Consider the following 27334-nt stretch of genomic DNA (forward strand, 5'->3'; position numbering starts at 1 on the left):
GGAACCCCCAGCCTCGACACAGCAGCCAGTCTCAGCCTGTCAGAGGAAGAGATGAGGAGCAAGATGACATTGTATCAGCAGATGTGGAAGAGGTAGGGAGCCTCATTATAAATCATTAAAGCTGTAATGATCTTTGCCTGCAAGGGATTCAGTGCATGCCACTGAGTGCCACCTAGAATCTAAAATGTAGTTGCACTGTAAGACTGCTTTGGTATTTTAACAAGTAGTTTTGTTGTATGTAGTTTACTCCTGCTACACTGTAATTTTAGATTGGACTGTCTGTGTTCTGCTGTACTTCATAGTTTTCTGTCTTTGGATTTCGTTGTTGTTTGTCTCTCAGGTTGAAGTTGTAGAGGGGGTAGCAGGGGAAGAAGACCATCATGATGACCAAGAGGAACAGGGAGAGGAAAATGCTGAGGCAGAAGGGCAGCATGATGAACATGATGAGGATGGTGAGGCACATTCCTTCTGAGTGCAAGGAAATTTCATAATTAATTGTTTGAACACGACAGCCAAACCAGCAACGAGCAATGCAGCTGTTTGTCTTTGTTCCTGCTTTTAGGAAGCGACATGGAACTTGATCTGCTGGCAGCAGCCGAAACTGAAAGCGATAGTGAAAGTAACCACAGCAATCAGGATAATGCTAGTGGCCGCAGGAGTGTTGTCACAGCGGCCACTGCTGGCTCTGAAGCAGGTTGGTCAACAGCTGTTTTTAATCTTTCAGTTAAATTTAATTTTAGATTTTCTTATAAATCCTTCATGACACTCCTCAGTTTCTTCATACTCTTCTTTTGGAGATTTTTTTTGTGTGGAAATGCTGCCACTTTCATTATTGACCTCCTTTGAAATCTTTCCAAATTTTTAAGGCTCCAACTGCTTACTAAACAGAAATTGTATTTCTGACTTGCAGCACTGTGGTGTATTTTTTCCATGACTTACAGACTAATTTCATCATTACAGAATCACTAGTGCTTAACAGTCAGCATTTTGGGTTGTGGAGATTTATGTATGGAGAACTAATGATACAGTAGACAAAATGGTCCCTGGCTGAATACCCCATGTATTTCATTTGCAGGCAGTAGGGTGTCCTTGGCATTTCCTATTTTTGGTATGAGCGCCTCTTTACTTCAATGCATTTACAGACATCAGGGCAAGAGTGAATTTGCAAAGCAGTTGCCTGCTGAGAGTTCCTTCATTTTGCCCCCTTCTCATGTTTCACTGTTGTTGTCTGTCATTTTTAACTAACCCTGTTCCTCATCACGAGTGTAGTCTTGTTGGTCTTTGACCCTAATAACAAACTAATCGATTTTTGCTTTTCCAAATGGTGTGGTATTTTTTTTTTCTCCTTGGTCAACTAAAATGCGTAGTTCTTACTAATGATGCTGTTGATTCATTTTCTCATAGAATATTCAGTACAGTAAAGATATTGCAGTTCTGTGTCTCTAAAGAAATTTCACACAATCTTAAATTATGTAGAAATGGCTTGATCATGAGTGCAGCCATATTTTGGAGTTGACGCTTCACTATTTTCACCAGTATGTTTGGCTTTGTAGTGGTGTGATTCACTAACCTGCACTTCTGCCTGGATAACTGATGTGAAAGACAAAAGAAAGGGGAGGTTAAATAAATACTAAAGCCATTCACCTTGTTTCCTTCATCTTTTTCCTCATCCCTTATCCTCCTCCCTGAAGGTGCCAGCAGTGTTCCTGCCTTCTTTTCAGAGGATGACTCCCAGTCCAACGACTCCAGCGACTCTGACAGTAGCAGTAGTCAGAGTGATGATGTCGACCAGGAAACATTTCTTTTGGATGAGCCACTGGAAAGGACGACTAGTGCATCACACACCAACAGTGCAGCCCAGGCTCCTCGCTCCATGCAGTGGGCTGTAAGAAACACCCCCAGCCAGAGGACCACAGGCAGTGCCCCCTCCAGCACCTCAACACCAGCTGGTCAGTAAACCTTTGTCTCTTCTACAGTTTTATTTTTAAATATCTTTGTCTCCAGATTAGTGTCACAAAGTGTATATTAATTGTACTTAAGATCTGTGTCTTTATCACAGCAAGCTCCACAGGCCTGATATATATTGACCCTACCAACCTGCGTCGCTCCAGTGCAATAAGCTCCAGTGCAGCCGCTGCAGCAGCTGCTCTGGAAGCCAGCAACTCCAGCAGCTATCTGACATCTGCCAGCAGCCTGGCCAGGGCCTACAGCATTGTCATCAGGCAAATCTCTGACCTCATGAGTTTGATTCCTAAGTACAACCATCTTGTCTACTCACAGTACCCCGCTGCTGTAAAGCTTACCTTCCAGGATGCAGTCAACTTGCAGGTAAGGGTCAGTGCCATTATGTGATGATCAAAATTGACACCTCTACTCCAATTACTGGTGTTCCATATACAATATTTTTATTTTTCTAAAGATTTTTTTAAAATTATTACATGACATATGCATACAGTGTTTCATTGGTAACATTTCTTAGTGGTGCCCTGCCTTGCCAAAATCTTTGCCAGCCAATTAATCATTTAACAAAGTCTCTTGGTGACGCGCCTGGTAAGCCTGTAAAACAACACGGGGAGTCAATACACAGGGACAGTGAAGGCCAGTTCAGACGGAGTGTGTTTTTAGGCACATTTTTCACAAAACAGATAGAACTCCATTCTAGCAAGTGTGTCTCCGACACATGTGCAGCTATTGTTTTTCAACACATTTCTGCTTTTGGTTGGCCTGGTGAAGACTGTTGGTCTGTCCGCTGCCCTTCCAGATCATCAGGAGCCGATGACTGACAGCTGCTCTGCCGTTCACGTCTTGCTTTCGGTCAGACTGCAGTTACATTGTTGAGTGAAGCACCGGAGACTGGTGAACTGTTTGACTTAGTTTAGTAACTTAAGAAAAAAAATCTTGGATAACTGTCACAGAAAAATAACTAGCCTATTATAATCCATCTAATTATTAAGCATTTGTTCACCTCCATAGAGATGGAGCATGGATTAGGGATGGAAGATAGAGCTCAGAGGAGTACCCAGTGGATACTAGGTGGCCAAACCTCTTGATCCACAGGAAACACTGGTGTATATTTAGTCAAGAAGAAAAGATGTTATGCTACCACGACATTGTCATTTGGCATGACATCATTTAGATGAGCAAGAGAATGTTTGGTAATAACAAACGACCCTCCTGGTCTCTTTTCTTGATGCATTTAAAAATACACTTGGTTACACATTTATAAAAAGGATTTATAAAAGATGCATGTAAGTGTTAAAATTTTTTATCATAGTTTGCTCATTTTTATGTCTCCATGTGGGCAATAACTGTGGTCGAAGGCATTGTGTGTTCGGGTTGGTCGTCCATACGTCTGTATGAGCCATTCTTGTGAATGCGATATGTCAGGAAGGCTGTAATGGAATGAGTCCACTTGGGACTCCAGGGAAGGAGCTAAGATTTGGTGGTCAAAGACCAAGGTCTGTGAATGCATGTCTGTCCGTTTCTGTGAATTTGACTGATTGGTGGAGTCATACGCCTCGATTAAAGTGGTAATTCTAGTTTGAGCATGCATTACAGCTGGCTGGTTTAAAAAATAAAATCAAATCACAATCGTGTGGTGTAGAAGACTGAAAAGTAACAGCACATCAGTTTGGCACCTTTAGCATTGTAATACACAGTATTATGAGGTTACTGCATTTGGCACTGGACAGCAGTGACTGCCTGATCGTTTTGTTTAATAAAACGCTTATCTACCAAATTAATTGAATAAGAGTGAAATATTTGTTTGCTGAACCAGAACTATGTTGAAGAAAAGTTGATTCCTACCTGGAACTGGATGGTGTCCATCATGGATTCCACTGAGGCTCAGCTGCGATATGGCTCAGCCCTGTCATCTGCTGGAGACCCCGGTCACCCCAGTCATCCGCTTCATGCTTCTCAGCATTCGGCACGCAGGGAACGCATGACTGCTCGTGAAGAGGCCAGCCTCCGCACCCTGGAAGGACGCAGGTAAAACAAATCAACTTTTGTTTACTCTTTTGAGTTAATTTTGGCAATGCTACTTATTCACACTAATTTGATCAGGTTTTTTTCTGTTTATTACATAAAGTGTTTAGTTAAATGAGACCTCATGGACAGGGCTCCAGAGTGCAAGTGATCAGTCGCATTTTGCGACAAAACTTAGGGTGCAACTGAGTTTCTTCAAAGGTCACACTGATAGCGACTGCAAAACCTGCCAGTTGTACACGAACGAATGCTCTCACTGTAGAAATGGTGGACAGATGCTACAATCTCTGCAATACTGCCATTGCAATGTTTATCTGCAGGTCTGTCACTTGCTCATCTCATGAAGCAGAGAAGTCCAATCTATCACGTGTCAATCCATACTGACTCAGGGATGGAAATCACCCCTGGACCCCACTTTTTGCACTTTGAGTCTGTTTTTTTTCTTTGGCGCATTTGATGTGTAGGCACCAAGTACAGTATCTATTAGAATCTTTTTACTTGAATCTTTTATGATGGATCAGACTCCTGGTGTCACTGTGAGCTTTCTCGTTTTCTACTGTTGGTCAGCCTAGTGAAGACCGTGCTGTCCTCCTGCTGACAGAAAGCCATTCTGACAAGAGACGCTGCAGGGAGGTCAGAGTCAGCGTGGATTGGATGGACCAAACAATTAAGTTGCGCATACACGCCGGTCACGTCTAGTAAAGTCCCAGTTTGAAGTTTAGTAGTGGCTTAAACCCACCATCGGGTCCTTCTTTAACTAGTAACTTTAGCCCAGAAATGAGCTGGCACTAGTCAGGCAAGTGAGAGAGCTGAACTGTGCATGAAGTAGATATCGCCAAAAAGCAGAAATTCTTCTTCAGAAAAAAACTACAAATGGGTTTAACCACATCATCATGGTGTATGCTAGGCTTATAGAGCACTACAGTGACCACATAAAAAGAGGTGGAAACGTGTTCCAGAAGTGATTTTCCCATTTATTGTGTTCCATAGTCTCCCTCTCTCTGATTTCTATTAGAAATATAGGCGCTGCATGGTAAGGGTATTTAACATTACAAAAAATACAATCTTCTGCATTAAATTGGAAAACAGAGGAGATGCCACCAGTATGAAATATTAGTCTGGAGCCCTGATGGAGTAATTGTAGAGTGTAACACAAGTTATAGTATTTTGTTATAATTTAACAAAAACCACTAAAGAGCTCCTTTAAAAGGCAACCTTCTAGTCCTAATGTAATGCTTTCCACTGTGTGTGTTCAAACGTGCTTTCTTCACAGTTTGCACAGTTATGTAGCTCTATATTTGTGTGCTTGTAAGGTAAATTGTGTTCTTGTTTTTTTTTTTTGTTTCAGGAGACCTGCCACTCTGTTGACAGCTCGCCAAGGCTTGATGTCGGCCCGAGGCGATTTTTTGAACTATGCTTTATCACTGATGCGCTCCCACAATGATGAGCATTCTGATGTACTTCCTGTGCTCGACGTGTGCTCCCTTAAGCATGTGGCCTACGTCTTTCAGGCTCTCATCTACTGGATTAAGGCCATGAACCAGCAGACTACACTGGATACTCCACAAATGGATAGAAAGAGGTAAATGCAGACAATGAAGGAAATACTCTCTTTATATTCAAAAAATGAGAAGCTTCAAGGGATGTGTAATTTTGGTTTGATTATAACCAAAAAAGAGGCAGAATTCCACAGATGAGATTCATGGTTATGACTTTAAATGTGTGACAACTAGATTACCCATTTCCACTCATAGAATTGCATATGGCTGCCACTAGACAAACCTCTAGAAGAGGGGTGGCCAATTCCAGTCCTTGAGGGCCTCTGCCCTGCTTGTTTTCCAACTATCCCTGCCTGACCTGCTGCTGATTACCTGGCTCAGGTGTGTTCAGTCAGTCAGAAACTGGAAGATACCAATTCACTTTATCTTTCCTCACTCCACTTTCATCTAAGATGGTATCTTCCAGTTTCTGACTGACTGAACACACCTGAGCCAGGTAATCAGCAGCAGGTCAGGCAGGGATAGTTGGAAAACAAGCAGGACAGCGGCCCTCGACTGGAATTGGCCACCCCTGGTCTTGAACCCTTTTTTTTTTACATTTCATTACACTCATCTGCAGGGGTGGTAACATCATTTTGTCTGGTAGTTTGCTTGACAAAGAAAATGAGAAGATGGTTGCTAGAGCATTAGAGTAATCACTGCTTCAAATTTAGAATCACGTCTGTGTGCGTGTGGTTGAGACAACATTTGTTACCAATATTTGTAGGAATCGAGAGATCTTGGAATTGGGTTTGGACAATGAGGATTCTGAGCATGAGAATGATGAGGACACCAATCAAAGTAAGTCGGATATAATTACTTGTATGCAAATAATATTCCAAAAACTGCTGAGGCATTAAGGCATCTTATTTTTTTTTTTCCTCAGGCTCAACTCTGCAGGACAAGGATGAGGACCCAGTTCCAGCTGAAACAGGCCAGAACCACCCTTTCTTTCGTCGGTCTGACTCCATGACCTTCCTTGGTTGCATCCCACCCAATCCCTTTGATGTCCCTCTGGCTGAGGCCATTCCATTGGCAGATCAGCCCCACCTCTTGCAGGTCAGACTTGCTCTATGTGATCCAGCTAAAAAGGCTAACGTGGAAAGAGTTAGAGATACAGGATCCACTTCATACCTTCATATACATTGGATATAGAAAAGAATCACCCCCTTTCAGAGCATTCATATTTTGCAGATCCACAGCCTGAAATGAAATCACAAAAAGCATAATTTTTCCAGCTTTATTTACTCAATGCAGCTTATAACATAAAAATGAAATGGAAAAAAGAGCACAATTAAGTTTGTAATTAAGAAGTAGAAGGTGTTTTGTACTACCTGGTCTCTGGCCGGGTCAGGCCATCCCTGAACAGCAGAGTGAGGAGGAAACTGGTCAGAGAGGCTTCCAAGAGGCTAATGACAACTTTGAAGGAGTTGCAGGGCGTCGTGGCCAAGAGTCAAGAGTGATAATTTTATGGATCTGTGGAATGACCTGAAGACTGCAGACACCATAAAGCTACAAAAATTCTGTGTTTTTGTAAAAGACTATGAAACAACAAAATGTAAATGTAAAGGGGGTGAATCTTTTTTTATACCCGCTGTAGCGGGATGCTGCTGATAGATTCAAGATTTTTATTTGCCATTTATGCATAAACAGTCTAGACATATAGGAATTCTTATGCAGCTCTCCTTTGGAGTCAGGTAAGGAGTCAAAAGCCAGAAAGAACACTTAGTCTGAAAATAAGAAAAAAGTTACATAAAGGCAACAAAACATTAAAACCACAATATACAAAAATAGGGTAATAGTATTTCCCACAGTGAACTTCAAACATTGCATAGAGATGGTTGCTGTGTTTCTGATGTGGTGAAAGTGCCCCCACAGCCTTTATGGCAATTGTTGCTCACAATATAAGTTTGTGTCAACAATATGTTTCAGACATTTTGGCCCAGTGTGGAAATCTACCTTTTGTTTCCTTGAACTGAGCCTTAGCCAAAGCTGGTGCTTTGATTTATGGGCAACGGGGTTTATTCACATTCCAGTGGGCATGTCAAGGCACCTCAAAGTTGCCATGTTTCTTTGAACCCAAGAGTGCTGAGTTTCTATCTGTCATCACAAGGAGACACTGCATAATGTTTGTGGTGCAGAGGCCATTTTAACAGGAAGGACATGAACAGTTGTGGTATAAGCAGTACTTGCTTGAACAGACATTTCTAACACAGCAGACACAAGACACAGTCACTAGGCAGACTATATATAATGGCCAAACAGCCTTTGAGGAGTTAATGTAATTTTTCTACTTCTCTCACAGCCTAATGCCAGGAAGGAGGATCTGTTTGGTCGTCCCTCTCAGGGCTTGTACTCCTCCTGCTACATGGCAACCAAAGGCCTGGCTGAGGCAAGCATGGACAGGAACTGCCTGGAGGTAAACATGGGCTCCTCTCTACCCTCCCCCTCTCAGGTATACCACCCCTTTTCACTGGACACGCACGCTGGCAGCTGTGTTCTAATATCTACATGTAACAAACACGATTGAAATGTTGACGCAAGTCCGCTTTTAAATACAGCTCAGTAAAAACTATCCATAATTCATCCTTCATTACTAGATATTATTTCCACTGCTCTTTTGAGGCATTGGTAATAATAGATAAAAAATAATAATGGGGATGTTGGATAGTCTTCTTGCGTACAGTCATTGTGGATATTGGAACACAGCCTGTGTTCTGTGTCCCATTTCCACTCTTTCATCATCACACTGCCATCATCTCAAGTCACGTGTCTGCTCACATTACTAAAAAGCAACTCTGATCCCCTGTGAACAGATCCTCCCCACTAAGATGTCTTACTCAGCCAACCTGAAGAATGTGATGAGTATGGAGAGTGGCCAGCGGAGCACCGAGAGTCAGTCACTGGCAGACCAAGAGATGGAGGTCTCGAAACCGGGCCCTTCACCCCATGACCTTGCTGCCCAGCTGAAGAGCAGCCTGCTTGCTGAGATTGGTCTCACTGAGAGTGATGGACCTCCTCTCCCATCATTCAGGTACTATAAGCATCTGCTCTGTGCCTTAGACTTAGCAGAGGTTGCAGATGAAATTGTCTTCAGAGATTAATAAATGGAAATGTAAGGAGAATATTGTTGGCTGAGCCTGACCCAGAGAAGATTCTTTTTATGTCCATATTTATATTGAACAGCAGTTCTCAGAATTTGTGTAGTATATGGTATTTCATATACTAACACTATTAAAAGTGTATAAACTGACAAATAATATAGTCTTCAGTATGTTGTAATTTTACTATTAAATGAGATATAAAATATCAAACTGTCATGCTGTCTCTCTGTCCAGACCCCACTGTAGTTTCATGGGGATGATGATCTCACATGACATGCTACTGGGCCGCTGGCGTCTGTCGCTGGAGCTCTTTGGTCGTGTCTTCATGGAGGATGTGGGAGCCGAACCTGGATCGGTACGTTTCATCTTAGAATTAATTTAACCTGAATAAAAAAGAGCAGTCACTTCTACCCCTGTTCCTTTCTTTAATGAAATTAAAGTTTTTAATTTCTGACTGACTGCAGACATCCCACCACTCCAGGACATTTTGCGAGTCTTACACATATTAATGCAGCTCCCAGCTGCCTGCAAATCATGTACACCATCTGTAAATTGATTTATTTAATTTTGAAATGGAGAGAGACAGAGAGCACAGGAGCATCCTGATTCATCTCTCTTTGTGGGCAGGCTTTACCTTCAACCTCTGTCTCTCTCCATCAGTTGAGTTGAGTTTCCTGCAGCTGCAGAATCCTCCAAAGAATGAAAATAAACAGATTTTACCCCAGAGTAGAGTATAATGTACCCACGCCTAACAGTGGTTAAAAACTGCACTGTTGGCAGCAGTGATTCTTCTATTGCACATGGTGGGTTAAATGATTGTAAAAGACATGTTGAGGTGGGTTTAACAGGCATCATTCATTTATTAGCTTTTGAGAGCAAATGCTATTTAAACTAGCTGCTGGCTTCTCTGTATTGATGCCCTGTTTGATGAGGTCATCCTCCCTGTATACTTGATATAGATGTTCATCCTGAAATGGGTGTTACACTTGTGGTTGAAGCATCACTGAGTTATTTTTTTCCAGGACTGTTAAGGGGCAGAAAAAGACTACATAATGGACCTACTGTATAGCAACTTTAGTCTTGCTAATGTTACCAAATTCTTGTCTAAGACAACCTGCAACCTATGCTAGAAAATTGGCATGAGATAATTTGAGGATCTTAAAATGAAAAAACTGGCTTGCTCAGATAGGATCCAAAAAGGCAAACTTTGGAATAAATGGATAGAATTTATAAGGATGGGCAGCACGGTGGCGCAGTGGTTAGCGCCGTTGCCTCACAGCGAGGAGGTTCCAGGTTCGGGCCCCACCTGGGACCTTTCTGTGTGGAGTTTGCATGTTCTCCCCGTGCTTGCGTGGGTTCTCTCCGGGTACTCCGGCTGCCTCCCGCAGTCCAAAGACATGCAGCTTAGGTTGATTGGTGTCTTTAAATTGCCCATAGGAGTGCGTGCGTGCGTGTGTGTGTGGTTGTTTGTCTATGTGTTAGCCCTGCGATGGATTGGCGACCTGTCCAGGGTGTACCCTGCCTTTGCCCGATGTTTGATGTAAATAGTTCCAGGTCAAATTGAACATAAAACAAGTACTAGCAAAAAATGAAATGGGGAAATTGTAGAAGGAGAAATGAATATTTATGACATCTATGATACAGATGTAAACGGAGTAGGGTGGATGAAAACACTTAGACATAGCAATGTATGTGTGTAGGCAAGAGGGGAAGTACTTGGACATTGGTGCTCCATCCAGGTGAAGGCACACCAGAGGACAAAACTGAAGCTCATACAAACAGGCATATCTAGTGATATTAGATTAGACTTGATTCAACTTCGTCATTACACATGTACAAGTACAAGGCAACAAAAGGCAGTTTAGCATCTAACCAGAAGTACAATAACAGCAGTGCAGAGTGCACAGTATCTACAGTCTGTACAGTCGGAACTGGTTTACTGATAGATATGTACAATTGATATTTGCAGTAAGATATGTAGGGTAATGTACAATATACAACACTTTATGGATTCAAATTACAAGTAATGGATAAAGTACATTAAGCTTATAGAACACTAGTGCAATGAGATGAAATAGTGCAAAATAAAAAAAAAAGTTAAATGAGTTAACACTTCAATGGATGTAAATAGCGCAAAGATAAATATACAGTATCTGCACGGGGGAGGCGACAGTGTGGTGGGTAGAGCAATCATCTCCCAACTGGAAGGTTGAAGGTTCAAATGTTGGTGCCTGCAGTCCACATGTTGAAGTGTCCTTGGGCAAGACACTGAACCCCCAAGTTGCCCCCGATGGTTAGAGCCATCGGTTGAGTTGGTGCCGCAGATGGCTGCCATCGGTTCTGTACCAGAAACAAATTCCTTGTGTGTAACATACTTAGCCAATAAAGGTGATTATCCTTATAAATATACAGTATCTGCATGTGTACAATACAGTGTGCAAATGGATAAGAGAGCGGTATTCTGTGTATAGAGTGTGCAAATTAATAGATCACTTCAGTGTTACAGGTAACAAGTGCAGTCCCAGGAGGAGAGCTGAGAAGGGATGAGGTGTGTGTGTGTGTGTGTGTAGTTGTGTAGGAGAAGGCAGTGGGGGTCAACGGGGGACAGAGTTCAGTAAGGAGACAGCTGTGAGGAAGAAGCTGTTCCCGAGTCTACTAGTCTTGGTCCGGAGGCTCCTGAAGTGCCTCCCAGAGGGTAGGAGGTGAAACAGTTTGTGAGCAGGGTGAGAGCAGTCCTTGAGAAGGCTGTGAGCATGTCACAGACGGCGTTCCCTGTGAGTACAGAGTACAGTGCTGTGGAGACTGCATTCTCCATGCTTCTATTCCTTTAGGCAAATTGTTGGGGGTCCAGTGTAGGTGGGAGACAGGTCATCAGGTGTGCCAGGACCAGGTGCTCGAAGCACTTCATGACAATGGGTATGAGTGCTACAGGGCAGTAGTCATTCAGGCATGTCCGAGTAGAATGTTTCAGCACTGGCACAATGGAGGTGGTTTTGAAGCTTGTTGGCACAACTGCTTGGGTGAGGGACAGATTAAACATGTCCGTAAAGATGCCAGAAAGCTGTCCAGCACATGCCCTGAGCATGCATCTAGGAATCCCATCAGGGCCAGCAGCCTTGCTTGCGTTGATCCAGCAGTGCAGCAAGCACATCAGTGGTAGCAGAGGGTCTCAGTAATTTTAAAATAAAGGTAAATACCCAGGAGCAATGCAGTAAAATGGGCATCAGTCATCTTTCTTGCTACCTGTAGAATGAATACTTAATATTTACTAGTATTTTTATGCTGTGTTGGACTGCTAGTTTGAAAGATATGCTTTTCTGTAACTTCATATATATGTAACTTATTCTCACCAAGCATTTCTCTGTGCCATTATGTGCTGAGCAGGTGGATGAAAGAGTCAGAGTTAAAGGGCAGGCTGATAATAACTTGCCTCTTTGTTTTATCCCAGATCCTTACAGAACTGGGTGGCTTTGAGGTGAAGGAATCAAAGTTCCGTAGGGAGATGGAGAAGCTGAGGAACCTGCAGTCCCGTGACTTAGCCCTGGAGGTGGACCGTGATCGGGACCAGCTAATACAGCAGACCATGCGTCAGCTAAATACGCACTTTGGCAGGCGCTGCACAACCACACCAATGGCTGTACACCGGGTGAAGGTGACCTTTAAAGACGAGCCAGGCGAGGGCAGCGGCGTGGCTCGCAGCTTCTACACCGCAATCGCCCTGGCCCTCCTCTCCAACGATAAGCTGCCCAACCTGGACTGTGTTCAGAGTGTTAGCAAGGGCATGCAGGCCAGCAGTACGTGTCATCACGATTACAATTCAAGTATGACAATACATAGAAACTACACTGTTGCCTTTATTGTTGCATTCAATTATACTTTTCTGATGCTGAAACCAGTGCAAAAGAGAGATTCTTTTTTTTACATGGTAAACTTGATATTTAGAAGTGAACTTGGTCCATTCGGTTTTTGTAGATCTAATGCAGCGTTTGAGAAACAGAGACCGGGAAAGAGAAAGGAGAAGTGGAGGGCTCCGAGCAGGATCTCGCAGAGACCGAGACAGGTAAACGTCATCTAATGTATTACCCTTTCATAAACATAAATCTGTGCTATGTGGGGCAAATCTGTGTATTTGTCTCATACAGAGACTCGAGGAGGCAGCTGTCCATAGACACAAGGCCTTTCAGACCTTCATCAGAGGGAAACCCCAGCGATGAGCCTGACCCTCTGCCTGCACACAGACAAGCCCTAGGCGAACGACTTTACCCACGTGTTCACGCAATGCAGCCGGTGATAAAATATATACATTTTTTCTCAACAACTCACTGGCAGATTTGCATAACCCTTGCTTTGCATATTAACAGGCCTGCTCAGAGGTTTGCATTATTTTGAAAGCTTTTTTGTCTGGATTTAACACATTTGTGTGTCTCCTCAGGCATTTGCCAGTAAAATCACAGGTATGTTGCTGGAGCTGTCCCCTGCACAGCTGCTGCTGCTGCTGGCCAGTGAAGATTCTCTCAGAGCCAGAGTGGAAGAGGCTATGGAGCTTCTCATTGCACATGGAAGGTAAAATACTCAAATATGTCAGTCACATGTCCATAAATGTGAATGACATTGGTTGCCTGCAACTTTTTTCCTCCTTAATGGAAACACATAGATGCATAGAAGCAATTATACCACATCTTTATAGCTTTGTGCAGAACTTGCATGCATTATAAAGGCTATTACTTGAACAATTAAAATGTGGATATTCCCACCCTACAGTTGGACAGACTGAGCTTCCATGTCTGTTTTCTTTTCAGGGAAAATGGTGCTGACAGTATTTTGGATCTGGGTCTCCTGGAGGCTCCAGAGAAAGCACAAGTAAACTCAATATCTCTCTGCTCATTTTTTCCCCTGAAGCCCTAACAACATATGTCTCCACAGCACAGCCCCTTTGTCATAGTTAACGCAGTGTCCCCGGCCTCGGCCCTTTTTATTGTGTGCTTGTAGCAGCAGGAGAACCGTAAGCGTCATGGTTCAACCCGCAGTGTGGTGGACATGGAGCTGGATGACCCAGATGATGGGGACGACAATGCTCCTCTCTTCTACCAACCTGGCAAACGAGGCTTCTACTCCCCACGGCCTGGCAAGAACACAGAGGCCAGACTCAACTGCTTCCGCAACATTGGCAGGTAATAAACTGTGTTGTTTTGTCACACAGGAGAATTATATTCTTAGTTTGCTAAAATAGAAACAAGATTTTCCCAGAATCTTAAGAAATAGACAAAGTTAAGGTAAGTATAATAAAGTTTGAGACGAGAGATTGAAAAACATTTTCTTTTCTTTCCAGAATACTGGGGTTATGTCTGCTGCAGAATGAACTCTGTCCAATCACGTTGAACAGACATGTCATCAAAGTGCTACTTGGGAGGAAAGTAAGAGAAACATGTTTTTTATCATGTATTTTCACCTACAGTTAGGCTCTCCCCTATTGATGTTGGTCCTTTTTAGAATGAAGTTACTGAATGTACATGTGTTTGTTACTGCAGGTGAACTGGCATGACTTTGCATTCTTTGACCCAGTCATGTATGAAAGCCTACGGCAGCTAATCCGCCATTCGCAGGCTGGTGAAGCAGATGCAGTATTTGCTGCCATGGACCTGGCCTTTGCCATTGACCTGTGCAAAGAAGAAGGGGCTGGACAGGTAATGGATTACCTTATGTCAGTAGTTACAGATTTTAACACCAAATGTCAACAAATTCATGCTACAGCACCTTTTTGTCATTCAGACAAAAAAATTGCACTGCATTAAAAATGTGTCAATGGGCATGTTGACCTGAGCTGAATGTGCTGTGTCATTTTAGGCTACATGGTACCTGGAAGTGAGAATACAGTAGCAGTTACTACAAAAAAGAAAATCTGAAATCTTTGTTAAGTTCAAATGACAGAAGAGCCATAAAATACTCTGAAATGTGTTGATCACCTTATTCCTCCCTTTCAGGTGGAGCTCCTGTCTGGTGGCGTCAACATGCCAGTAACTCCCCTCAATGTATACGAGTACGTGAGGAAGTATGCGGAGCACAGAATGCTGGTAGTGGCTGAGCAGCCCCTCCATGTAAGTAAAACTCTAGTCACCTTTAAAGTGTTTTTTTTTCTCTTGGGCTGTCCTGAATGGCTGTATTTGGGCCTCGAAACTTCAGCAGTAATAATCGGCTAATATCCTTCTCACGGCTGGCTGCACATAAGATATCTCATCAAAATGGCTCCTGTAGATGAAAACTGAGTTATGGTAAAGAGGAGTCATTTGTGTTTTAACACATTTCACTTATGATTTAATGATTGATTGGATGATTTATTGGAAATCTGTTCCAACATTTTCAGACATGTGAGTAGCCGACCAAGCTGTCTTCATTTTGCTCTTCATCATTGGACTCAAATATGTAAATGTGTCTTGACATTATTATGGATTCTGTCTGTTTCTTAGGCAATGAGGAAGGGTTTGCTGGATGTACTTCCTAAGAATGCCCTAGAGGACTTGACGGCTGAGGACTTCAGGCTGTTGGTCAATGGCTGTGGAGAGGTCAATGTCCAGATGCTCATCAGCTTCACCTCCTTCAATGATGAATCTGGTATGACTGCTCTGTCTGGATCTTCACAGCTCTGACCACATCCTTCTGTTTTCTTTTCTTAGCTTGTTTCCTGTGTTTACTCGGTGATGGAAGATTGACTGTTGTACCTTTTGATGCAATATAGTGAACATAGACTTGTTCTTAATTCTATAGGGGAAAATGCTGACAAACTACTGCAGTTTAAACGCTGGTTTTGGTCCATAGTGGAGAAGATGAGCATGACTGAGAGGCAAGATCTGGTATGTCACATTTTTCAATATAATACTTATACTTCATACTTCAAGAACAAAGACTGTCCCCAGTTCAGTGGTCAGTACAGCTTATTATTGGTGGTGCATTACAAAGGGCTCAAAATGTTAATGTTATCCTTTGCTAATCCCAGACACAAGATCCCCAATAAAGTCAAGAATCTTTGCATTAAAAATGGTTTTTAAAAAAAAGTGCAAAACAGCAGTTTGCAGTTTTTTACATTTTATTTTAATTTATTTTGTAGTTATTTTATTTCTCTATTCTAGTTCTTTCTTTCCCTTTTTGACCCCTCTGTCACCTACAGCATACAGCGTGCACTAAAGAAAGGGTATACAAATGAATTGAAATTCTTTGTTGTAAAATATACTCAAAGCACAAACAAATCCCTCAAATTATAGTGGCGTGCATGTGATGGAGCATGTATTGTTTTAAATGTTGTATTTCTGTTTAAATGGAATGGCAGCTGCTAGAGGGGGTCTAGTGAATCTCAGAACAAACTAACACTATAAGTTGCTCCTCACATCATGTCCCGTTTCCTAGCAGTGATGTAAAATATGGGTTCCTGGTTGCAACAAACTGTACAAAATGCAGCCTCCAGTCTGGAGCTAGCGCTAGCTGACGAGCAAATTTGGCTATCCAATAGAGCACTCTGTACTTTGAAAAACAGTTTAGAAAAGCTGGAATAACAACAGAAGAGCTGTAGGCAGCAGAACATCACAGAGGAGGGTGGTATAGCTGAGGGGCACCACATCCTGTCCCTTTTAACTTGATTTATTTTACAGCGTGTTAAATCTTGGTTAATGCACCTTTAAGTATCAGAGTTACATCCTCTGAAGTAAGGCTTTTAGTCTGTAATTTCTAATTGTATTTTCAGGCAGTAGTTGATAACACATGACTGGCAGTACTGTGGAAGACCAAAGAGGAAGAATGTATTCACTAACTGATCATTTGTTCAAAGCCTCCCTCATTGGCCTTTTTGTCCTCATCCTGACACACTAGGACTTGTAATGAAATACAGTGGTGACTGATGTAACTGATTATTTCCCTCATCCTCAGGTGTACTTCTGGACCTCCAGCCCATCGTTGCCAGCCAGCGAGGAGGGCTTCCAGCCAATGCCCTCAATTACCATCCGGCCTCCAGACGACCAGCACCTCCCCACAGCCAACACCTGCATTTCCCGTCTCTACGTGCCACTCTATTCATCTAAACAGATTCTCAAACAAAAACTCCTGTTAGCCATCAAGACCAAGAATTTTGGTTTTGTGTAGAGGTCTGACAAGGGAGTTTAAAAAAAGGAAAAAAAGAAACATGTTTACTGTGTAATATTTACCTAGCTCCATTTTTGTAGATTTATTTTTTGTCTATACAATTTTATGAAATTAAACATACTATCTCCCCAGCCAGTAAAAGTTTTGTGTTATGAACACAAACATCTTCTTTTATTTCAATTTTTATTTTTATTTTTTGTGTTTGTGTTAATGAAGAGGTATACAGTCCAGAACATTCCTGCACTGTAAAATGTCTGCAGCCCACAGCTCTGCTCTATTGGCTTAAACCTTTGCTTCCCAGGAATTTGGTTCGACACAAAGCTGTCAGCCGAAACCCAGCCAAAGATGACAGCAGTAATAGTATTTAAAAGAAGAAAAGATGCACTGTGATTGTTTTGTTCCCTTCCCTACAAAAGTACTATCACTGACAGTTCACTGCTGCCTTTGTGGAAAGTTTTTTTTTTTCCTTGTACAGGGGGAGTAGGGAATTTCACAATAAACTTGGATGCAAAAAACCTATCCAGTCTTGATTACTTAAAAAAAATATATTTACTGCTTTATGTAAAGATGGATAGGAAATGTAGGAGGCTATTATGAAAATCCTTGACATCATGATCACAATATTTTGTCACTATATTACAAAAGTAATTTCTAAATCAAAAGTGAAATTTTAATTTAAAGTAACGAAATAATTTTGTTGGAAAATAGCAGGAGCAGTGTAAATAGTAGTTTTGTAATGGATTTGAAATATGACAAATCTATCAGGTGTTTTTGGGCCAATCAGCATTGAAGAAACTAGCCACGCCCACTTCATTGGAGTGGTCGCTGCCGGTTTTGTTGCCTTCATATCACTTTGGGGAAAATGGAAAACTGTGTGTCTAGTCAATTAAGATGGGCAGGTCAGAGTAGCTTACATGCAGAACAGCACCTTCCGGTATTTGTTACAAGCGGGGCTAAATGCATGTTGTTAACAACTGATTGTAAATTTGGTACACTAAATAATGGCAAATAAACTCATTAGCATAGTCGTATTCTTCAGTCTCGCACTGAAAAAAAATAATGTCTTCAAAGTAACAATAGCTACGGAAACGTTACGTTTCCTTTAAACAGCCATTCTGGACATTAATTGCGGTCGTGTTTTTCAATCTGGAATCTTAAGTTTACAAGTGACAGTGAAGGCAGCTTTTCTTCAGCGAAAACAGCCATATGAGGTTAACCTGCTTTACGCGCGGACAGTAGGTGCATTGTGATGATCAGCTAACGGTAGCATATTGTCGTACGATGATATGAGCTAGCTGCCTTGATAATTAGCTAACTTAGTTCGTCACCGCTGCCTTTACAGACAACTAGCCAGTTGTCTGACAAGGCCGATGTTGCTAGCGGCGGAGGAGATTAATTTATTGTTTTGCATCATGTCCAAATCGTTCCTTTATTTCTAGCTAGCACTGCAGGCTAGCGTAGTTGACAGCGGCAAACAAAGCGTGACTAATCAGTTTGTTTAAAAACAAAACGACATGGAGCAGTGGCAGGACGTGGCCTCTCAGCAGGTCAAGCTGCTTACAAATCGTGTGAATGAACTGTTGTCCAAAGGCCTGGGGCTGCTGCGCTCCGAGCTCGGCGTGGATTTGGGACTGAAGCCTGATCTTATTCCGCCATGGGTGATCCTCTTAGCGGCATGTATCGGACTGGTGCTGATGGTCGCTCTATGGGCCTCACTCTGCCGGCCTCGTATCAAGAAACGATCCGCAGTAAGCCCTGTGGACGACGGCATCAAATTAAAGCGAGGTGCCAGTAAACCTGTCAAATCAGAGGAACCGAAGAAAAAGAAGAAGAAGGCAGAAAAGGCACGTCAACGAAACCAGTGTACATCTTTTCGTAGCATGTTAATCGTCCCGTTAGCAAGGCTAGTTATGCTAATACCTCGTTGACAGTTGAAGCTAGCTTGCATACTGTTACTTCAGGCTAGTGTCTGACGTGGCTGTGATAGGCTTTGGTGGCATTATGTGTGGACTGTTTTAGTGTAACGTCAGCACTGTTGGAAATTGTTGTGGCATCTACATTTAAGTGTGTGTTTATACTCTTTCCAGAAAGCCCAGCCAAATGGAAGAGCTGTTGAAGAACCACAGGGGGAAGCCATTGTGTCCGAGGATATAATGCCACATCAGCAGCAGCCGCCACCAGAAGTCAAGGCTGAAAAGGCTACAGAGGTAATTTGTTGTATTAACTACATATATCAGCTCTCACACACGCCACAGTATGGTGTGAACATATTTGTGTCCAGATGTTTTAGTTGTGCTTGTAAATTGTTGCACCCAACTGTTATTACTTGTAATCTTTACTTTGGGTATCCTTTTCAACAAAAATCAGTTGAGCAATTACCATGCTTTCTCACTATCACCCTGCAGTGAAGTAACCAGACCAGCTGCCAGTGTTAGGTTACAGTCTTCAACTTGGGGTTGCAGCAAAAACCCTAGAGGATGGCTTCTGGCTTAGAACAGCACCAAGTGCAACCGCTCCTATAATGCCACCCTCTGGACACCCTAAAATAACACAAACTGCATGATCCTTAAGGTGCTTGAGTCGGAATATGTACTGTTCAAATACTAAGGACATGTAACAGATTTAGGGAGTGCTGGACCCTGGGTGTGGTTTCACTTATAAATAGTCATAGCCTTAGCATGGAGATTTGATTGACTCTCCTTGGTTCAGTCAGCATGGAGTAACATGCCCAGTTGCTGCCCATGTGCATGAAATCGTATGTGCTGCATAGCTTCTACACTGTAGTACCTCTGTTTAATTAAATCCACTTTCACAAACCTCAGTGCCCTTTTTTTTTTTTTTTTTTTTTAAATGCATCAGCTTTCTTATCTCACATTATGCTTACTGTTTCCCTCATGCAGGTGAAGAAGGCAAAGAAGAAGGCCAGACAGGCTGTAAAGGAGACCAAGACAGTGAGTGCAGATGGCAAAGAACCTGAAGAAGGTGAAATATTATGAATCATATCATAATTAAATTGCATTGATCAATTGATGCCTGGGTATAATCTCAGCTATTTGTACCAGCCTGTTTTCATTGTTTATTAAGGCACCATTTTCAGTAATCACCCCATTGTACCAAACAGTGAATGACTAACTTCTGCACTAGTTTTGTAGTGGGTGTGACTGTAGACTTGGTTGAAAACTAGACTTGTACCTCACTTGTAGTAGAATAGGAGCAGCCTGTGACTTTTTCTCAGAAAAATGTATCTGAATACTCTAAGCCATACTGTATTTCCTCACTAATCCCATAATTAGCCCTTGTAGTATTTTTCAGATAATCCCACACTGCACTCATAATTAAACTTTTCAGGCACATGGGAGACCAAGGTCAGCAACAAAGAGAAGCGTGAGCAGCGCAAGAAGGACAAGAATTCCAGTGACGGCTCAGCTAGTCCAGGAGGAGGCAACACAGCTGCGAGTGCTCCACCGGAGCAGCCCAAGGCCCCTGCAGCCTCCATGCCTGTGAACCAGAAGAAAAAGAAAGGTGGTTTTAAGAGTGTGCATTTTTATTTAGGTTGTGATTTGCCTTGGAAGAGGTTTTGAAATTGAGAACGTGGAGGAGTTTGCAACAGTTGTGGTTTTTACATGCACACGGAGTATGAAACCTCTGGACCATTTTGGATAAACAACCTAAATTGGCATCTAGAGAGAGATATTTCTGTCTGTTGTTTCTGTTTACACTGTTGTTGTGTGTGGTAAGTCTCCTGATGACAGGACATGCTATAAATACAGGTATTATGGGAATTGAATTGAGTCTCTAGTGAGTTTTCCCTTGAAGTGTTACAGCTGTGGTTGTGTATGTGCTGTCTCTTCAAAAACGGCCTATTATTGATGTTGTTCTTGGTATATATTCATCTGTTATCCTTTTATTCTCAGGAGAATCCACAAAGGTGAAGGCGGAGAAGGTGGAAGCTGCATCTCAAGGTAATGACGACCACGCAGAGCTTCAGCCATTTCCTGATTGTTTATACAGAAAGACACTTTAAGCACTTTGTGTAATAGTAAATCTGAAGTCACTTGCTTTTCCACGATCACAGTATTAAGAGTTTTGCCAAATTGATCTGATTGTCTTTTGGCTTTAGTTAACAGCACTGGAGCGGCAGTGGCGCCTGCTGGTGCAACTCGCGTGGCAGTCAAGGCTCCTGCTCACAGTGTTGCTCCAGAGACGGGCCCCTGGACAACCAGCAGAGAGCCAGCGTCACTGTGGAGGACAGATATTGATGGTAAAAATGATTTCTCTCCTGAAGTGCTTAGTTGTTGAGTCCTAGCTGTGTTGGTGTCATATTTTATAAAGCTTTATGGTGTTTCATGAAGCAGTTAATACCTGATAACGCCTCTTATGCTGCAGTGTCGGAGGGAGTGCTTACAGTGGATAGATATTCATTCCAAGATTAGTCATAGTAAATGGATCAGGTATTGGGCAGATGTGGCTGATCCACATTACATATTGGTTTTAGTCACTGGTTATAAAGCTTATGGTTATCCCAGAAGCCCTGTTCTATGATGACATGAGTGAGGTGCCTAGCTATAAGAAGTGTTCTCTCAGTGCTGTCCTCTTATGCCACCGCTGACTGGCAGTTGTGACACTTGTGTCACCAGGAGCTTACATCTCTCCTGTCAGAGAGGTTGATGCAGCATCACTTGTCCCACCCAGGTTAGTTTTATTTTATTTGTTCGGTCATTCTAATGTCTCACCATGGGTGTATGCAGCCCACTCGCTGTATTGCCAGACACGTGCATCTTTTCGACGGATTGCCCACCTAGGATTTCTGATATGAACCCTGTCTGAGCTCCTGCTTAGGATGGGGCGACGCAGTGACAACCAGCAAATGTTAAAGTTGAAGCCTAGTTTGCTGCTGCACATAATGTATCTCTTCCATAGACGGTGCCCAAGAAGTTGCCATTCCCCTGATGAATGAGCAGGGAGCCCAGCTCTGGGTCTTGTAGTTCTTTGCTGGTGTAAGCCATATCAATTGTTTCCACAGTCTAATGGGAGAGGTGTTGCTTACTAAGGGCTCTGCACATATGGAGCTTTACCCATGAAACAACCAACTGATCAGATCTCTTTTTTTGTTCCATATAAGCATGTGGAGCTGTCACTGGGTAGGGTGTATGCAGGCGCTCATGCTCGGGAGGACAAGTGAGAAGGGGAAACTGGGCCTGATTTAAAAGGAACAAACAATGCATGCATTGTGCATGTAGTGAGATTCCACATTCATGTTTTGCTGAGACAGGCTATCTGCTGTTGTGTGCTACATGTGTGAAAGGGCAACGCTCAACAACGCCTGGGCCTGATTCCACAGACACAGTCCAGAGTTTATGTGTGAAAAGGGCTGAAGACAGTGTCTAGCACCAGTGATAAATCCCATGAGAGAATAAATAGTTGAGGCACTGGGCAAACTCTGTGTGCTTCTTTCATAAATGTAGTTAAGGGGGGTGCTGGTTCATCCAGCCATCTTCACAACCCATATGTCTGGCTGAAAAAGACAAATACACTTGAGCAGTAGAAAAGGCCTTGATCAGTGTTTGAAACTGATTTCAACTTGCAAGTTAGGTTTTCAAGAGGTTTGTTGCATTTCCTGTTTTTGTAGCACAAGTCCCCTGCATATTTTGCTTACTGCATACTGTATCACTCCATTTATCCAGCTTTAATAGTCCAGACTGTTTCCTGATCACTGATGTTGTGAGGCCTTCCTTTGCCACTATTCCGTTGCTCTGTGCAGCAGTCCGACTCTTTTTGTAGTCACTCATTTTTAATTTTCCAACAGCATCTGTGTGTGTTTCACTGCTGATTGGCAGTTTTTGTTTATGTTGAGCCATAGTTAATTCTGTTGTACAGTGACATCATAGCATCTGTGAAATGTATGTTTCAGAGTCGTGGACTGTGATTGACAGGGGGATGACTACAACAGAGTTGAATCTGTCTTTTGCTGGACTGGGGGTTGCTGCTGCTAGTAAGTATACAGTGAACTGATGCAATACTAGATTGCATAGGTTCCCAAAGCAAGCATTTGTTCCTCGCAGGTGTGGTCACTGTGTCTGTTCTCCTGTAGAGCCCCAGCCTGTGGGCAGTAACCTGCCTTGGCTCAGTCAGCCCAGAGTAGACGACGAGTGGTCTGGACACAGTAAGGACATTATCCTGTTTTTTCTTTCTCTCTTTTTACTGTTCTGGTTCATTTTAATGTTGATTATAGGTATGTCTCTTGTTTACACTTGTGTGTCCTGGTGGTCTTTGTGTTTTCCAGATGGTGGCTCAGTCGACCCCGGCTCTGACTGGAACGCCCCCTCTGAAGCCTGGGGCAACTATGAAGAACCTACTCCTGCGCCCCCTCCCACTCAGGAGCAGTCCATCCATGAGCCTGCCAAGGTTAATCTGCTGATTGGAGCAACTGTGAGTATGAAGCCAGGCTTGGACAAAACTAAGCATTATTGGAGTTACCTGGATGTTTTAATACATACAACAGCACCCCAATAATATACGACTCCTCTGGGCTCAGGCCCCAGGGTGGCTGTCCTGGTTCTGCCCCTGTCTGTGGCCTTGCTGCCCACAGTATTGACTCAACTGAGTGAATACACACACAGGCTTTTTTTGGTTTGTTCTTTAAGGATATTACAATCCTTGCACACCCCTGACACACCTTGTTCATCCATTCATTAGTAGTGGGTGATGAAACCACTTCTCAGCACTTTGTGGGTGGGTACAAACCCTCCTTTATATAGAGGGTGAGCATTGTGACTTGTCATAGCAGGAAACAGATGTAATTAATGATAGCATTCAAATTAATTGACAAATGTTGATATGATGGCATGCACTGGTGTCCCCCAGTGTAATGTTTGATAAGACCACCAGATGGCGCTATGGCAGTTTTAAATCCAAGATGTAGAAATGCAGTGCTGTATGTTTGTTGCTGTCTTTCAAATCTCGAGTCTGTTCCTCCTTTTTTTCTGAGTCATGTTTCATCTCTTTGTGTTCCTCAGGAAGATGAAGAGGATGAAAAGGACAAGGTAGACAGTGCTGCTGATGGAGCAGCTAAAACTAAAAAGAGGAAGAAGAAGAAGAAGAAGGCTGCAGAAGAGGGAGGAGCAGCGGGCCAGGTAACTGCTAGTGACAAAATCACCTGTCTGTTCTCATGGTCCATATGATGGAAGTCTCTCAAATACATACAATATTTCAGTCTTTTGACAGTTCTAAGGTTGATCTTGAATTTATGAGACTGTTGGATTTAATTCAGCTTGTTTTCTGTGAAGGGCGAAGAGCCAGAGAAGGAGGTCGTTCCTGCAGCTGCAGTGAAGAAGCAGTCACCCGCTCAGGAGGATGCTGCTGCTGCCACCATCCACTTTGTCAAAGCAGCTGCTGCTGTCCCGGTCAGTTGAGTGAAATCTGATGCAAGAGCACGCCATCTAAAATGTGTTTTGCTTCATCTCAGAAGCATACGTTTTCTTATTGTGGCATCTTGTGCAGTTTTTGGATTTGATTATTCTTTCTTTGCTGTTGTGATTTACCTTCAGGCTAGAGTGGAGCAACCAGTGAAGGACAACACATCCCAGAAGCCCCCTGTCACACAAGTGCCACCGAAGCCAACTGAGGGAGAGCCCACTGCCAAGCAGACCAGCCTTCCTGCTCCGACACAACAAAGTGAGCACATTAGACTGCCAAGTGGAACACTAATCGCTGCTGCACACTAGCACTGAGCCGTTTGATGGAAACTAATTACTCTTCTATTTCCCATTGACCCTATTACCTGATGTCATCCATCCATATTCATTTTTAATATTACTGACCCAACCACGCTTTTGATTTGAGGCACTTTATACCATGTTCCCTAATATCTTGCTGCCCCTAGCAAGCAGCTCCACATTTGGTCAGTCATAATGTTGTGTGTGTCAGTGCCAGCCGTTTCTAAGGTTCTATTGTGATTGTTTGGAAAGAAATGTTTAGTTTCTGGTGTAATGAAGAATATATCTGGGATTTCCTAGCAGGAGTGTCTGCTGTAGCCTCTTCTTATCATGGTGCATCCTGCCATGATGCCCTTTATGATCATTGTTTCATCTTGGTAGCATTTCTTGCTGTGAGTCTGGGAACACAGGCTTTACTTTAGAAATCTGTTGATCTCTATATTGCTTCACTGTTGAGAGCCTTCACTCACTGCCCTCAAAGTAAAAGAAAGCATGTTTACCAAACTTTTTTTAAAGGTGTTTATTTGTTGCACCTTTTCTCTGCATTGCCACCTGTCCTGTTAGAGGAAGAATGCAACACAGTACCTGCTCTGAACACTAAGCGCACTGCCCAACATTCACATTCCGACTTGGGCCCAGTTTACACATAAAATTATTAAGTGTGCTCTTAGCACCAGCCAAAGTGATGTGACCTACCTGATGTAGAAGAGCTTGTCGGGCACTGTTAAGAAGACAGCCAGTCACATGTTGTGGTATATCACTCTTCCTCTACACAGAAAAACCCGAGGAGAGCCAAGTGCCCAGACCAGCAAAGAAGAAGAAGGCCAGGAGAGAGACATGAGACCGAGTCCACTCTGCAGACCTCTGTATGCAAAAGACTTCCTATCCTGTTTATGCAACACCTTTTGTGACGAGAACTTTGAACTAAGATTTTCATGATGGACTTGCCCATCTGGAAAATGAAAATGATTTTTATGCACGTCGAGCATATGACGATGGATCATTGAAAACAACAGATGCAGCGGTGTTGACTTTCAAGTATGGGTGTGATACTGATCCTGTCTTCTAATTCCATTGAATCAAGTAACTGATTGAAAGAACTGTATTGTCATAAATAGATGTGTAGAAAATACTTATCATGTTTAGAAACTTGGTGTTGTGATGGCTAACGACTGGAGTTTACTGTGTAGAGAATAAGAACAGTCAACGTGCATCAGGTCACACCGGACCTTGATGTTGTACTGGCCTTTGCTTTACAGTCTTTTATTGTGCTCTGACATCTGAGCTGTGACGGTACAGAGAGCACTGTTGAGCTGAAATGGGCAAATGTTAACTTCACTACAGTGGTTCTGGCCCAACAGGATGTAAACATTTGTGACATAAGACGATGCTCACGTCTTATGTCACAAATGTTTACATTTACTTGTTACAGATAAAGGAATCAGATCTGCTCTGTATTTTTGCATCGTTGTGTGACTACATTTCATCCACACAGTCCATCTGCTTTGTCTCTTGTCTGGTGCTGTATTGTGGTCTGTTGACACAACTGTTGCTGGTTTTACTATCCGACTGCATTGTGGCTGGAGCTGTACTGGGACCTTCTGATCATAGATGTGCCATTGCAGTGACCCCTTTGTGTTTTCCCACCCGCTGTTGATTTGGAAGTCTTCAGAACCTTTTGTAAAACCTGTTTGTAATAAAAGAAAAGCCTAAAGCCATATGTAAAAAGACTAAATAAAGGCCAGTTTTTCTATGTGTGGGCTTTTTTATGCTACAATTTTTATTTCAGCAATTCACTACTGTCAATGATATGTAACAATATGTCCCGTAACTTCTAGATTAATGTGTTTAAGACCAGACAAATTTTAGTGGCTAGCACAAGACGCACAAAGCCGTATTACTAAATTAAACTCGACTGATATCACTCACAAATGCATCCATGTTTTCTTTCCAATGTCAACAATGAAGCCTGCAGACTGGGTTACTGGTATTTTTTCCATTTAAGTGTGAGGAAAAACTATTTACTAACAGTCACTGAAATGGTATTAAGAAGCCTGTCGGTCATAACCCAAAGTTCTACCGTGTTTTTCGGGGTCACAACACTTCGACATCAAGATACTAGACTAAGCGGCCTCTAGTTAGCTTAAGTGTAATGCATTTTTTTTTATAAACATTGTTTCACAAAATGTAAATGCAGTATAATGTAAATAGAGCAGTGCCAGGGATATTAGATGAAATAAAGGTAAAGCTACAAATTCTTGATAATGTAGTGACCTCAGGCGCGGAGGAGAGGAGCGAATGCTAACTGGGCAGCTAACTAGCTAGCGGGGTGCTAGCTCCTACGATAAGACTAACACTGTTGCGACCGGGCTCTATGTACCGCGCCGCTTTACAATCCCTCAACGATCACACCTCCACCTTCTATTACTGGCACCGTGTGCGCCCTCACCCTGAATTGCTCTTCAGTGGCGTAATTCACCGTTCTCAACTCACACAGTCAGCCAGCTCTCTGTTTACTTTATTTTCTCCGTCACAGCAACTACAGACTCCCCCCACACACAGGCATAATAATACAGCGAGAGAAACACGTCCAATCGAACAGCAGTCAACAGGTTCGAGCATCGAATGCTCGATGCAACCCAACACACACAGCATGAACCCAACAGTCATTTTTAACCCCTCAAAATACAACAATAACAAGAACCGTAAAACACAATGACTCAGGATTATACCACAATATTACGCTAACTATTTACACATTCGCATAATGCTTGCCGCTGTCACTAACCCTCCCGCTGGCTGGCATAGTCATCACAGTATATTTTTTCTGCTTTTGTAAAACAGCCACCCTGGCTGTGTTCCT

General features: G+C 42.7%; 2 protein-coding genes across 2 annotated transcripts in view; both read left to right on the forward strand.

The window, feature by feature from the left end:
* The window catches only part of ubr5 (ubiquitin protein ligase E3 component n-recognin 5), a 42451-nt gene extending 25407 nt beyond the window's left edge, over positions 1-17044 (forward strand). Inside the window, exons 35-58 of the mRNA XM_020611680.1 lie at positions 2-92; positions 341-452; positions 563-694; positions 1692-1949; positions 2060-2328; positions 3779-3990; positions 5336-5569; positions 6253-6326; positions 6412-6584; positions 7831-7944; positions 8342-8559; positions 8864-8984; positions 12078-12450; positions 12602-12689; positions 12772-12916; positions 13062-13192; positions 13429-13489; positions 13619-13800; positions 13959-14043; positions 14158-14313; positions 14611-14724; positions 15094-15238; positions 15392-15477; positions 16544-17044. Coding sequence (XP_020467336.1) covers positions 2-92; positions 341-452; positions 563-694; positions 1692-1949; positions 2060-2328; positions 3779-3990; positions 5336-5569; positions 6253-6326; positions 6412-6584; positions 7831-7944; positions 8342-8559; positions 8864-8984; positions 12078-12450; positions 12602-12689; positions 12772-12916; positions 13062-13192; positions 13429-13489; positions 13619-13800; positions 13959-14043; positions 14158-14313; positions 14611-14724; positions 15094-15238; positions 15392-15477; positions 16544-16756 — 3787 coding nt within the window. The 3' untranslated portion in view covers positions 16757-17044. The remainder of the gene's footprint in view (position 1; positions 93-340; positions 453-562; positions 695-1691; positions 1950-2059; positions 2329-3778; positions 3991-5335; positions 5570-6252; positions 6327-6411; positions 6585-7830; positions 7945-8341; positions 8560-8863; positions 8985-12077; positions 12451-12601; positions 12690-12771; positions 12917-13061; positions 13193-13428; positions 13490-13618; positions 13801-13958; positions 14044-14157; positions 14314-14610; positions 14725-15093; positions 15239-15391; positions 15478-16543) is intronic.
* A 953-nt stretch (positions 17045-17997) lies between these two features.
* LOC109966656 (protein LYRIC-like) lies at positions 17998-26224 on the forward strand. Its single transcript, XM_020611677.1, has 13 exons — positions 17998-18600; positions 18844-18963; positions 19657-19738; positions 20105-20278; positions 20671-20718; positions 20877-21017; positions 22668-22748; positions 22848-22919; positions 23040-23185; positions 23773-23889; positions 24043-24159; positions 24304-24430; positions 25248-26224. The coding sequence occupies exons 1-13, from the start codon at positions 18271-18273 to the stop codon at positions 25310-25312; spliced, it is 1620 nt and encodes a 539-aa protein (XP_020467333.1). The 5' UTR covers positions 17998-18270; the 3' UTR covers positions 25313-26224.
* Positions 26225-27334: the final 1110 nt, after the last annotated feature.

The sequence above is a fragment of the Monopterus albus genome, unplaced genomic scaffold (assembly GCF_001952655.1).
Source record: "Monopterus albus unplaced genomic scaffold, M_albus_1.0 scaffold116.1, whole genome shotgun sequence".
Taxonomy (NCBI): domain Eukaryota; kingdom Metazoa; phylum Chordata; class Actinopteri; order Synbranchiformes; family Synbranchidae; genus Monopterus; species Monopterus albus.

Coding starts and splice junctions, on each gene's coding strand:
- LOC109966656 (XM_020611677.1), top strand. CDS start 18,271: ATGGAGCAGTGGCAGGACGTGGCCTCTCAGCAGGTCAAGCTGCTTACA. Junction 18,964..19,656: donor AGGCTGAAAAGGCTACAGAG/GTAATTTGTTGT, acceptor TCCCTCATGCAG/GTGAAGAAGGCAAAGAAGAA. Junction 20,719..20,876: donor GGTGGAAGCTGCATCTCAAG/GTAATGACGACC, acceptor TTTTGGCTTTAG/TTAACAGCACTGGAGCGGCA.